This window comes from Dasypus novemcinctus, chromosome 7, assembly GCF_030445035.2.
Source record: "Dasypus novemcinctus isolate mDasNov1 chromosome 7, mDasNov1.1.hap2, whole genome shotgun sequence".
Lineage (NCBI taxonomy): Eukaryota > Metazoa > Chordata > Mammalia > Cingulata > Dasypodidae > Dasypus > Dasypus novemcinctus.
This window is the reverse complement of record NC_080679.1, coordinates 68,586,037-68,600,110: the sequence shown is the minus strand read 5'-3', so window position 1 is coordinate 68,600,110 and position 14,074 is coordinate 68,586,037. Positions and strand designations below refer to the sequence as shown.

The 14,074-nt window shown below is 36.0% G+C and overlaps 1 protein-coding gene across 6 annotated transcripts in view; it reads right to left on the bottom strand.

The window, feature by feature from the left end:
- Positions 1 to 2,111: 2,111 nt before the first annotated feature.
- The window catches only part of ZNF385B (zinc finger protein 385B), a 440,337-nt gene continuing 428,374 nt past the window's right edge, over positions 2,112 to 14,074 (bottom strand). For 4 of the 6 annotated variants that reach the window (XM_058300557.2, XM_058300563.2, XM_058300558.2 and 1 more), the window contains 4 exons: positions 6,829 to 7,074; positions 5,604 to 5,782; positions 4,961 to 5,062; positions 2,112 to 3,596 (listed from right to left, as the gene is read on the bottom strand). In XM_058300557.2, the coding sequence (XP_058156540.1) occupies positions 3,378 to 3,596; positions 4,961 to 5,062; positions 5,604 to 5,782; positions 6,829 to 7,074 (746 nt within the window). In that variant the 3' untranslated portion in view covers positions 2,112 to 3,377. The remainder of the gene's footprint in view (positions 3,597 to 4,960; positions 5,063 to 5,603; positions 5,783 to 6,828; positions 7,075 to 14,074) is intronic. The other 2 variants (XM_058300565.2, XM_058300562.2) reach the window with 2 other exon arrangements.

Below are 14,074 nucleotides of genomic sequence, written 5' to 3'. Positions count from 1 at the left end.
AATTTCCAAACAGTTGAATAAACTCTTATCTTGACAGAAGAATTCTATGGCCGTGCATCACAACTGCATTGCCATCTACTGGTCAATTGTTTAGACATGAGAATTTAAATCCTACCCCTACCCAAATCTCATTTTGAAAATATTTAATTACTTTGGCTTTAAGTAGAAAGGAAGGGGATCTGTAATGTCTGTGTTACTATTCTCAAAATTAGATAACACTGTGGTAGGTTAAAGATGGCTGCAAATACTTTGCTATTGCTGATATTGAGGGGTGCAGTCATTTTGAATACCTTCCCCTTGAATCTGGGTTGACCTTAGTGAATTGTTTGACCAACAGAATGCAGCTTAAATGATATGCTGGGACTTTCTGGACTATTCCATGAGCAATTTTTGACTTCCATCCAGGCATCTTAGAACACTCCCTCTGGGAGCTCTGAGTTGTTATTGTGTAACTACCTAAGATCATGAAGCTGGAGAGACCACATATGGGTGCCTTCCAGCCATCTCTACCCAGGCAGACATGTGAGTAAAGCCATCTTGGGGTCTTTCTGACCAGCCCAACCATCAGCTGAATACCACCAAGTGACTTCTGTTGATGCCAGTGGAACAGAACAGCCCAGTCAAGTCCTGATGGAATTCCTGACACACGAAATTGTGATATAATAAAGTAATTGTTATTTTAAGCCACTAAGTTTTGGAGTAGTTTGTTAAGGAGCAATAGATACTCAGAACAGTGATGTGTTCAACTTTAAGCTTAAGAAGTAATAGAATGTAAGGGAAATAGATGCAAAAGAACAAATGCTGTGTGATTCCACTGAAATGAAACATCTAGAATAAGCAAAACCAGGGAGACAGAAAATTAGTGGTTACCAGGGGTTGGGGGAAGGAGAAATAAAGAGTTATTGTTTAATGGATACTGAGTTTCTGTTTTGGGTGATGAAAAAGTTTTGGTAAAGAAGGGTGGTGATGGTAGCACAAGACTGTAAATATAATTAATGCCACTGAATTAAAAATGGTTAACATGGAAATTCTTATGTTATATGTTTGTTACATTTTTTTCTGAAATGAAAAAATAGAATGAAGTAGAGAAAGGGTGGGCTGATTTGAAAAGGTAAAGGGGGAGAAGTAGGATAAAATTTTTTTAAACAAGATCATAAATGCTATAGATAGTAAAAAAAGGCAAGTTAGGAAGCCTCCTCTTAGTTAGAAGTAGAATGGGCATCACCATTCCCAAATCCTCAAGATTGGGAATGAACAATGGACTAAAGTAGACTTATTCTTTCTACTATAGACTTATTATTATTCTAGCAATGGAAGAAATCTTCTCATTGATGTAAAGGCAGTGGCAACAGAGGTTCTGAGGGATGAAAGAGGGAAGAATAGGTGTAATATGGGGGCATTTTCGGGACATTGGATTTGTCCTGCATAACGCTGCAGTGACAGACACAGGCCATTGTATATTTTGTCATAGCTTACAAATTTGTGTGGGACAAAGTGTAAACTATAATGTAAACTGTAGTCCATGGTTAGTAGCAATGCTTCAATATGGTTCATCAATTGTAACAAATGATCACACTAATGAGGGATTTTGTTGCTGTGGGAAAGTGTGGGAGGGGGAGGGAGTGGGGCATATGGGAATCCCCTAAATTTTTTTTTGTCTTTTAAAATTTTTTTAATGTTACTCCCCTAAATTTTTGATGTAACAGTTATGTAATCTAAAGCTTTAAAGATAAAAGATTTTATATATATATATATATATATATATATATATATATATATATATATATATAAAGAAAAGTTAGGGATTTAGATGACCAACAGCAAGTTTCAAGTTCAAGGAGTGACAAATTTTTAGCAGGCTGCTACCATGATTTTGGGCAAAACACACAATTTGGCCCAACTTCTTAGCGATTCAGAGGGAAGCAGCAATGAAGTCTCGCCTCATGCAGATGCTGTAAACAGCAATGAATAAACATGACAAATAAATATGCTGCAAATAAGGGTTGAAAATGCTAAATATGTAAGAAGCAATCTTGGCACCTCTGAAAATCTTCCATCAGATGATTTCAAATTGGAGGTGTTTTAGGAGAAAATAACTTCAGAAATATAAATACTTTCATTTTTGTACTTTTATTGAAAAGGTACATTTAAAAAAATACACAGACATTTTACCATTTACAGATTGCAGATATAGATGCTCTAAAAGAGTTCACTCTATTTTATTGTTTTATGATACCTCTTGCCCCTAATTTCACAAATATTCCAGTCTTGTTGATACCAGCTTAGAAAGAGAGGCATGGGGGCATGACCTGCAACATAGTGAACAGAAAGACAAATTGTTCAATTACAAATTTTTTTAATCTTCTGTACATTATTGCATTAGGGAGCCACAAAATTATGTAGCATCATTACAAATGAACACAGATTAAAAATGAAGGAGATAATTATGGAGAAATACATGGATTCATTGTCTTCTTGCAGAGTGCACAAGAGGTGCAAAAATGTGCAATTTAGGAAGCTCTTTTTCTGTTTGTATATACTTGCTTAGCAACTCAAACTGGTGAGGCAGCAACAAAATAAGTTAAACAAAATTAGCAAATAGGTAGTAATTATATAATAGCTATGTTATATGGCTTTCTAGTTCTTTTAAATATCTCCAAATAAAATGTGAAATAAAAAAAATACTTTATCTTTTATTCTCTGAAAGAGAAAATTCAAAACTACTTTGCTTCCTAACATTTACACAGCAACTAAAAATGTTTAATTCAGACAAGAGATACAGATCTAGTACTACACAGGAAACAGCAATACTTGGGTCTAAAACAGTACACAATCCCTGTCAACAATAGTACACCAAAAAGAAAACATTGTGATCCGTTGGTAAGATGGTATCCACAAGTAAGCACTTGTGCTCATCTGTGTTTGTTCTGAACTAGAATATGCCCAATCAGACACGTGAGGAAGACCCCAGTTTTCAAGTCTGTCAGGAAAATACCCCATCTTGTTTCTAGGCCAGATCACACCATTGGAAAAATAGTCAGAGAATGTGTTTTTTTTTTTCCCTAACCAATACAATTTCAAGAAAACAAGTATCCCAGCCACACATATTGAATGGGGATAGAATGAGAGGGGAGAATAGGAGTACCTATGCTCCTCACAGATTCCTAAATTATAGGAGCGGTCCTATAATTCTTGAATTATAGGCTCTTGAATCTAGTGATTTGGTTTTTTCCTTTGGAGTTGGGGAGAAGGGCAGTATGCTACATTTTGTGAGTGGGTAGGGGCACTGCAATGCAAAATGCTTAAATTGCCGAGTTCTTTTGGCTTTCTTTCTCAACTTTTCTACAGGCCTCAAACTGTCTTGTAGATTGAAGACATTAGTATGGAGCGAAGAGGATGGAAGCAGGAGTGGCCCGGATGGGCCCGTGCCCGGGCCTCAAGAGAGCTGGAGGTATGGCTGGAGCCTGGAAGAGGGAGGCAGATGGCCGCGGTGGTAGTGACAGCGCCGAGGACACTGCTGCAGCTGCTGCCAGAGGTGAAGACAGGAAGGTGGGGGCCAAAGGCTTCATCATATCTTTCTGGAATGCAAGTTTTGCCTAAGAGAGGGAGAAAACCCGGAGCGGGGTGGGATGTTGTTTTGAATAACAGTCTAGAATTTTAAAAATCTTTACTTTCAGAAATCAAGAAATGATTATTTTCACAAAACTGGATTCAATGGTTTTTGGCAAGGCTTGGTTTTGATTTATTTTCATTTCAACTCTTTTCTGGTAGTCTTTGCCCCTGGGCACTAGGGCATAGGAAAGCTTCCCTGAATATATATTAATGCTATTTTATGCAGGTTCTCAGCAGGAGAAAACATATACCCAGGTTTCTTGCTTAGACATGGAGTTCAATTCAAAATTCTGACTTGTCTTAAAATACAATACACTTAAGAGAGAGATTTTGGAAGAAGATGTGGGACCCTTCACTTTATTTTGCTTAGCTAAGCCATAGTGAGGTTGGTTAGGTATGGGGTACAGGGCATTAGGGACAGTACACCTCCTTCACTTGCCACTTAAGGAGTATTCCTTGAAAAGAGCAGCCAATCAAATTTCCATCATTGGGAATGCTGGTAAATGGGCTAGGAACATTCTCTAGGTGTAATCTTCCTGTGAGGTAAGAAACCAATCCTTATTTTTTTTCTCTTTTGCAATCAGGAAGAGCTTTGCAAACTGGATTTGCTTAATGCAGGTAACACCTCCTTGCAGCATCAGACAGAGGCTTTGGGAGAAGCTGGAAGGTCAGCTCAGCATCGCTTCCAGCTGGGCAATCCCAGTTCCTCAGACTGAACGAAGCACTGGGCTGAGTCCCAGGGAGACTGTGAATTCCATCCATCTGGGTATTTATATGACACCTATTGCTGGAGCCCCTAGGTATTTTTGCAAAGAAACTGAGAACAGCACATATTGAGAGCAGGTAAGGCAGGCTGCTTACCAGCAGGCCTGCTAGACATGGAAAGAGAGCAATACAAACACCCACCTTACTTTCAAACAAAATAAAGGGGATGTAAATAAATAAAGAAGGAAAGTAAAATGGATGGATCCTTGGTTTCTGAAAGCAACCTCTCTTCCCAGGTTTGACACATTCCAGGATTCCTCTGGTATCACTTGTCCTTGTCCCTGAGACTTTACTTGAAATGGTCCTGGCAAAGAGCAAGGTTGAAGCTCCTGAAGGGTTTCAGCTTCTCTTGTGGAAGGAGGCTTTCTTCAGGGTGTCTTACAGCAGGGCCTAAGCAATTCGTTTTAAATGTCCTGTCTATGAGGGCTAAGCAGTTCATACTAAAATTTTTGACTGTCTCTTAGGGCTATTTAAATTCAAAACCGTTCATGGCCAAGTAGTCCCTAGGCTCCTTACCCATAATCCTTGCCCAACCCAGCAAGGCTCCCCGACTAATCAGGATGAACAGGAGAGGTGAACTTACTGCTAAAATACTTGGGCTCCTCTGGAGTTTGTTGTAAGGGCTGTATTTTGGCTTCAATGGTTTCCCTGCAACTCGATCCTTATGCCTTCGGCTAGAAATGTGCTGAAGAAAAGTTTGACGCATTAGCTGAGCCTAAACATGCATTTTATTCCATGTTAAATATATTTCCTAGATAGAGGTAGTTGATTTCTCTAATTCCCAGCTCTCCATTCCTATAGATACAAGATGGTTTGGGTAAAATCACTACTATCTTCAAATTAAGACTCACTCCCTCCCTCTTAAATGTAATGCTTCTCTTCCTCCTCTTCTCTATAGCATTTATCAGACTTTACCTAGTATTACCACAATTACTTATAAGTCTGTCTTCCTAACCAGATCTTGAGTTCTTGGATGGCTTAATATCTCACTTATCTTATCAGAACTCCTGCTCGACTACTGTGTTCATTCCTCTATCTCTAACATCTAGCCTGGGACCTGGTACACAGTAGGTAGTCAAATAGCACCTGCATATGGTTTATTATTTGCATCCTATGAAGGTCAGTGGCTTTAATTTTGAGCATGCAGAAAACAATTATGTAGATTAGAAGATATACCGTCAAGTGCAACCTCAATTAAAAGTGAATGCTAATTCAGGATACATTACCTGCTTGAGCTGAATTTCTGAATTAACATGAACGTCACAGATTTCACAATGAAAAGTCTTGTTCTGTAGTCCTGAACCCTTACTACCATTCTGCATCTTTAATCTTGATCCAGGTCTAGGATAGGACTTAATTGGACCAGCCCCATTACGAGCTTCAACCATGGTCTTGTGTTTAGATCCTAAAAGAGAAAGAGACACACAATAAATAGCTATTTAAGAACTACACAGGGAAGCAGCTGTGGCTCAAGCAATTAAGCTTCAGTTTATCATATGGAGGGCCTGGGTGCAATCCCCGGGACCTCCTGGTAAAAAAAAAAAAAAGGAAAAAAGGTGACCCAGACCTATGTGGAGAGCAGCAGGCCTGCAAGCAGTAAAGTGAGGCATCAAAAGAGACAATGACACAAACAGATAGAAAAAAAGAACTATATAAACCTTCTCTTCCTTGAGAAGTTTATCTTCAGGCTGCAGTTGACAACATTTTTTTTTAATTACCATTTTCATGTTGATTATATAGATAATGCATTTTCATTGTAAAAAAAACCAGGAAAATATCAAAAAAGGGTAATAAAAGAAATATGGAAAATATAGTGCAGCATAAGAAAATAAGGATTAGCCATATATTCACTACCCAGAGAAACACTATTATCATTTTAGTGTATTGTTTTTCAGGTTTTTCTTTTTGGATATATGTCTATATGTCTATATGTATATAATATGTATATAAACATATTTTCAAAATTGGGATCATAATAATTAAATATCCTACAAATTTCACATATTAAATCATACATGCATTTTCTTATTACATTTTAATGGTTGGATAACATAATTCCATCATATTGGATTTACTGTAATTAATTCAGTATTTCCCTGCTGATGGACATTTGGGTTGTTTCCATTTTTTTCTCTTATGAGTGTGCTGCAATGAATACTGTACATAAATATTTGTCTCCATCTCTGTCATGTCATCATAATGAATTTTGTAAAGAACTATGTGCTCTTTTGAAGAAATAAATAAATAGAACAAGTTTTTCTCCTTCCTTCTTTTGCCTTGCTGTTTTCAAAGTCATTATGCTCACACCTTTCTTAAAGTCACTCCTATGAGTTAAAAAGATAGAGAAGACACTGAACAAAGCTAATGCTTGAACGATAAAAGATATGGTATTCTGACAGGAAAAGTTGGGTCTTGTTGTAAACATTATTTATATTCAAAAGAGCTGCTAACCTGTGTTGTGTGCCTCTAGCTGTGACAGGGAGTTCACAGCTACTTTGCATAGTGAACAATAAAGTAATTTTTTGGCTTTTTCTTCTTCTGATTCACAAACAGTACCCGCAGCTCCATTTGTGCTCTTGGAGGGAGAAGTGACTGCTCCAGGTGGCAGGGGTGTTGTGCCAGACTTGAGGAGAAACGAGCTACCTTCTGAACTTGACGATTGACTGGTGCTGATGGCTTTTAACTTCCCTTTATCTTCTAGGAGAAAAATAGAGAAATGTTATTAAAGCCTCATATATCATACAAACCCAGGTAAGTCGCCATATAGGAAATGAAAACAGGAATCTGACTTCTCTATGTAGTTTTTAGTGGGACACAGATGTTAGTTCACAGAGCTTCATTTAAGCAGAGCTCCATGCCATCAGTTTCTGTATTAGGTCACTCCAAGATCATGTTGACTTATTAAAAAATGACTGTCCACTCACTTGGAGCAGATAACTTTCTGTCTCATATCCTTGAGTTGAAAATTATGCTCCAGGGGTCCTTAGTAAATAAGGAAATCAGCTAACTTCCAACACTATTACATGATATGATGGTAACATGAAATAAGTCATTAAGCAATATAAGTTTCATTTGGCTACACATGTTTTAATTATGATATGAATATAAAGTTAAAATTCAATTTTTACACCAAGTTAAACTTTTAACTTTGAGGTGTGGAGTAGAGGGGAGGGAATCAACACAGTTAATTTCAGCTATGATAAGTTACAATTTTGCTGCTCTTTCAATGACAATGCACTTTTCCCAAACATAGGAGACAAGAATTCTATTTGTTATGCTTATTCGTCAGCTTAACTGAAAAGTTTTAAATAGTGACATTAACCATAAGCACAATATGAGGATGAGCCTAATAATTTACAAACATGTTGGGATTTTGATCATTTAACTACTAAATACTTATAAGCCTCAAGGTTCATGTACCGGCTATAAGAGGGGTCAGAGTGACTTTAATGCAATCTATCTATCTCATTGGGATTCATTGGTTATTCAAGACAGCCCTGCTCAGGGGCTCCTTTGGTAACAAACAAACAAACAGCAAAACAAAACTGGGGATGTCTTAGGCAACAGCAAAATCCTTCACACGTTTAAATTTTGTAGAGCTGCTGCTCTTAGAAAAACGTCTACAGACACTGATCAGCAAATTAAAACTGAATACGTATTTAATTGTGCTAGCTAATTTGGAACTGTGTACACTGGCCTGGCAGTTGAAGAGGAAAAGAGTAACCAGGGGAACAGTGGCCAGATGGTGGGCTTCTGTGTGGATGGTATAAGATTCTGCATATGGGATAAACCAAAGCGTTAAGGACTCATCAAAAATGGTGAGGAATCACACTTCTACTAAAAATCTGAGGAAAAGTTAAATTGATTTAGGGATAAGCAGTCAACTTCCATTTCTTTCCTGAGTTGCACACTTTCAGGTCAAGATTAGACATAGCAGGGGGGCTACAGAGGGACAGGTCTGGGTAGTGGTTGGAATAATTAAATGCTAAGGTCCTTCTGATCCTCAGGTCCCACCTTCCGTATTTCCTTTTGGCAAGTGTACTTTAGGATACCATGCGGATGACAGAAAAGGTTTTCACTGACCTCAAAAATATGAGAGAAGATAATGAAATTATCCCTTCAAATTGTTAACTCTAGTAAGTTAATTAGATTGGAAATTATTTTAGGCCTGGAACATTCTCACCTATAAGGATGCCTCAGAGTGAATTTGGACTCTTATAGAACTCATAAGGCAAAGAAATAATTGAGTAATCTTAAAATTTGCTCTTATGGAAACACTCTTGTGAAGGAAACAAGTTAATGCACATCAAAGTCTTTCTTTGCTTCATGCATTTCATAAGAATTCCATATGAAAGAATCTGATCTATTTCAGTCACTTACTCCTCCATTCTCTTTTGTTTTCATATTACTATTTTAATGTCTCATATAGATCTCCCTTATATACTCATACATTTATATGGAACTTTATAGTTTACAAAGTGCTACCACTTATCTTATTAACTCTCACCTACTGTGAAATAGGTAAGGCAGACAACGATTACTCCTGTCTTGGAGATGAGGAAACAGGCTCATCACAGATCTAAGCAGCATAAATAAGCATGTTGTGTTCTCTACTGATCAGTGTGTGGTGTACAAATCTTCTTCAACAAAAGATAGTCATTAACGTGAAAAGGCACACACTAGTCACCCTTAGATGTGAAATAGCTGTTGCTGTGTTTTACAATTGCAGTTTACTTTTAAAGCATATTTGCCTTAAATGAAAATATCTATCCTACTCAATAATCATCTAATTCAGGTTACTTTGAGAGATGAACAAGTTTATACCTTTTTCTCTTTTATCTCTATTTCCTTAAGGAAAATGAAAGATTTCCTTTTTAGAACTCTTTTCAAAACAGGTCACTTATTCATTAGCAAATGTATATTAACATTCTGCTAATTGCTGACAATGTGCTAGATACTGAAAAGAATAGTAAATAATGCAGGTATAAATCTTAAGAAAGTCACAATTTAGTAGAAGATATAAGACAGTCATTTTGGAACCTCTCATTTATGATAGAAACAGCTAAAAGACATGAGAAAGTAGAGCAGGAAATGATTACTTCTGATTGGGAAGAGGCATTTTTCATAAAGAAAGTGGCATTTTGGCCAGGGTTTGAAGTTCAGATTTGGATAAGCATAGAATAGGGATAAAATAAGTAGGAAGTGAATGGTTAGAAGCAGAAAGAGAAAGTGCTTAGGGGTTAGAAATCTGAAGGTTTGCTTGGTGAATGATTAACTATAGTTGACCATCGATAGGGGTAACTGGCATAATGGGAGATATTACTATAAAGTTAAATTGAGTCAGAAGGCAGAGAATACTTTAAGCCTACCTAAAAAAAACAGATACTAAGAGTAGACATTTATTTATTTTTTTAAAGTATTGAGAGGTGTGGTGTATTTAACATTTACATGATCTGAAATTTAGATAAACTAAGTTTAAAATTTTTTTCCCAGATAGGACAGAGTCTTAATCTTTGAGATCCTTAGGCCAGATTTTGACTTTGGAAATGTCACATTCAGTGAATTTTGTCATTGGATCTAGTCAATAAAATAGATCCTAAAATCAGGAAATGATGAATTTATAGATATTTAAATTGTGGCATTCTTTCTGGATATTTGAGCTTATAAGTTTCAAAGCTTAATCTTATTATTTTAAATCTTAATTGCTTGATATTTTAAATCAAAATCTGTTATATTATTTCTCTTTTCTTACTGGTATTTTAAAAGCCTCTTTATTTTGTAGCATTTGAAATATACTGTTTACTTCCGTTTTTTAATTTTTAAAAAAAATAAAGCTGCATGTCATCTGGAATTTCTGGTTAAAAAATGAATTCCGTTTTTAAGTATTCCCTTACCTAATGTTAATTAACAGGTCCTCTGACTGTCTTAATTATTTCTCAGTTACTCAGATACCTTTTTAAAGGTTTTGTCCTACAGGATTTTGAAGTAAAGTTTGCTTGGCACAGCAGAATTGCCCTTTGTAACAATTATTCATAGTATGAATCCAAATGAATTTAGCCCTTCAAAGTACCCTCCTTGGGGCAGGGCTCCACATTGATAGACTTATTTTCCCAAGCTGAAAACATTTTGAAAACCCCTTTTTTTGGAACTACTTTCATATCCAGTTAATAAACCATGTGAAGAAAGTCAGTCTTCAATATTTATTTGTCACCCTTATTAGTTACTTCAAAAACTTTACTCAAATTAATCTATTTTATTTATCAGCCGTAGCTCTATTATTACTCAAACACAGCCTTGGAGGACTAAGATGCCAACAAAGAAGATAGAAAAGAACTTGCTAGAAGCTCTGCAGGTAGTTTTAAGAAAGCAATCTTGGTGGTAAATGGACATTATGTCTGTATATAGGTATTAATTTAAAAACAATCAAAATATTATTCTACCTACTATGTTAGGTCTTTTATTCTGAATTAGAATTTTAGAGACTATAATCAAATTTTTATGATTCCACTTATAAGGTTTACTCTTTTTTTTTCATTCTTAAGGTTTACTGTTGAATTTAATTTTATTAATGTCATAAGTCTTTCCTAACGAGGTTTCAAATATTTAATACTATGTACAATTTAATATAATAAATCTGTGCTCATGATAGACAATTTAGAAAATCGACAAAAGTTTTCAAAAATTAAAATCATTCCTGATTCCATAATCTAGAATACAGATCTCTAAACTTGTTCTATAAAGCACCAGGTGGTAAATATTTTAGGTGGCCATGCATCTACTCAATTCTGCCATTGTGGTTGGAAAGTAGCCATGGGCAAGGCTGTGTGATTCAAATAAGACTTTATTTACAAAAATAGGCAGCAGGCTAGATATGGCCTGTAGACAGGAGTCTGCTGACTCCTGACCTACAATAATTATATTTTGGTATATTTTACTCCAGACTACTTTTTATACCATAGTAAATATGGATATATGGAAACACATTATTCTGTACCTAACATTCCTCATTTAACAATAAATACAGAACTGGATCATCATTTATAACACCAAGTGATGTTTGCTCATGGATGTATATAATTTATTCAACTGATCTTTTTGATATTTGGGCTATTTCTAGTTTTCACTTTTACTAATGTAATGGGACATTGACTAGGACTTCTCCTGTTGCTGCAGAATGGAGACAGCCCAAAGCTGAAAGCCACTAGCTGTAAGTATCACAGCATGCTAGAAGAAGCCTTCAAGGAGCCTCTAGTCATATTCCTGTAGAATTTATAAGAGTTAGCAGAACCAGTCCTGCTACCAAATCCTTATCACTTACCTTCCCAGCCTATACAAGCAGTAGCCTAAGGACTGGAGAACTCATTGGAGTCCTGTGTTTTTGGCTTGGCTGGAGAGCTTCTGAATTCAGTGAAATTAAGTGAAGGTAGAAGTGAGTATAAGAAAGGGACACTGGCATTTCACTGCCCAGTCAAACAACTGGAGGTGTTGGTGATCTGCCCTTTAAAAAAAGGATGAAATAGGGAGAGGAAGGTTGAAAAGAGAAGGGGTTGGGCCAAGAAAAGGGTGAGAAGTAGGAAAACTGCAATTTCAGTTTGGTATGTCAAGTTTGAGTGACTTTTCTTTGGGTCAGTTTGGTCGCTTCGAAAGCCAGGCTTGAGCCATTTTGTTAGTACACTACACGGAAAGGCTGAGCTCTAGCACCCTGTCAACAAAAGACTGAGAAGTGGCCCTTCAGCGGCAGGAGCTAAGGAAGGAAAGGAAAGGTTCTGGGAACCCCATGAAGACCTCATACATGGTCCTTGGAGAGAGAGAGATGGTATCTGGACACCAGCCATGCAGAGGGTATCAATAATTGTTGGGAAGTGCAAAACATTTTGCCATTTTTTTCACTTATTTCTCCTCTCACCCCTAACAATGGAAAGGACAAGAATCAGAAAAGGTGAGATGGGGAAGAAAAGACAGACCATGCCCCTTCCCACAGTCAAGCCTGAACCAGGAGGAAGGAATTGGATAAGCTGAATTTTCAAATGAAACCAGACTTTCTGATATTTGGCAAGGTCTTTGAGGAATAGGAGAGATTAAACTGAATATATAGGTAATCATGTTTGCACCCCACTGAATTCATATATTCAATAAAAGTTAGTAAACAGCATTGTGATAACCCATCCTGGAAATATATCTCTGCAAACTTGTCGGATAACTTCTTCAGGGCATAATCCTTGAGGAAGAATTGCTGTAACAAAGAATATGTACATTTTTTTGAGTTTTTGATGCACATTGCCAAATTACCTTCCAGGTCACATTAATTACTTTTGGAGCCTTATAAGAGAGTGCCAATTTCCCTGTATTTTTACCAATCTACTCACTGTGTCTGACAATTTGACAGATGAAATACAGTATTAATTATTTATTTGATTCCCATTTTTTAGTAGTAAAGCCGTTTACTACCTTTCCATAAGATTAATGATGGTTTGTGTTTCAAGATAACTTTTTAAAAATTCTCATCAATTCTGAAGGGGAAAATTATCTTGATCTACATACATTTGGGGGGGTTAAAAATGTTATACTAAGTAAGAGTAAACTCTATAATAAAAACAAATTTCCTTTACTAAACTACTAGTAATGGTAAGTTGGTTGGAACATGGTTTTTAGGAGCTGAATTCAGGCTTAATCATTATTTTGGGAAGCTGGCTTCATAGAGAAAACAAAAAGAACAGTATATCTCACAGTTGTAGTAAAAGTAACAATAATATTCATAAATCAATAGCACTCACTGAGTACTCACTATAGACCAAGCACTATGTTAAGTGCTTATCTTATATTCAATATCTCATTTATTTTTCACACACTCTTAAGAGCGAGATATTGTTACAATTTTTCATTTATTGCTTTTTTTCAATTGAGGTATAACTTATATACAGTTAAATGCACAAATTTGAATGATTTTTACATACTTGTACATTTATATAAAACATATATATTAAGATACAGAATGTTTCCACCATCCCAGAAGACTCCCTTGAACCCCTAATCAGTTGATATCTGCCTCTCAAACATAACCACTATTCTCACCTTTATCAACTTAGATCAGTTCTGCCTGTTTTTGAAGTTCAGATAAATGGGATCACACAATATATATTCTTTTGTGCCTTGCTTCTTTCACACAGTGTTTATGAGATTCATCAATGTTTTTGATTATAGAAGGAGTCACCCTCTTTCACTTCTGGATAGTATTTCATTGTATGATTATGCCACAATTTATTTATTCATTTTATTCTTGATGAACATTTGGTATGTTTCTGATTCTTGGCTGTTTGATTGATGCAACTATAATGATTCTTAAACATGATTTTTTTGGTAGACAGAAATGCTCATTTATGTTGAGTATATATATATCAGAGTAGAATTGCTGGGTCGCAAGATATGATATATCCAGTTTTAGCAGATTCTGAAACACTATTCCAAAATGCTCATACCAATTTATGCTTCTACCAGCAATGTATGAAAATTCCAGTTGTTCCACATCCTCTCTAACACATGGTATTGTCAGTCCTTTTAATCTTAATTATTTTGGTGGAGGTGTAGTGATATCTTATTGTGGTTTTAATTTGTATTTCCCTAATGACTAGTGATATTGTATAGCTTCTTTTGTGAAATGCCTGTCCAAATTTTTCACAGTTTTTTCCTAGGTTATAAG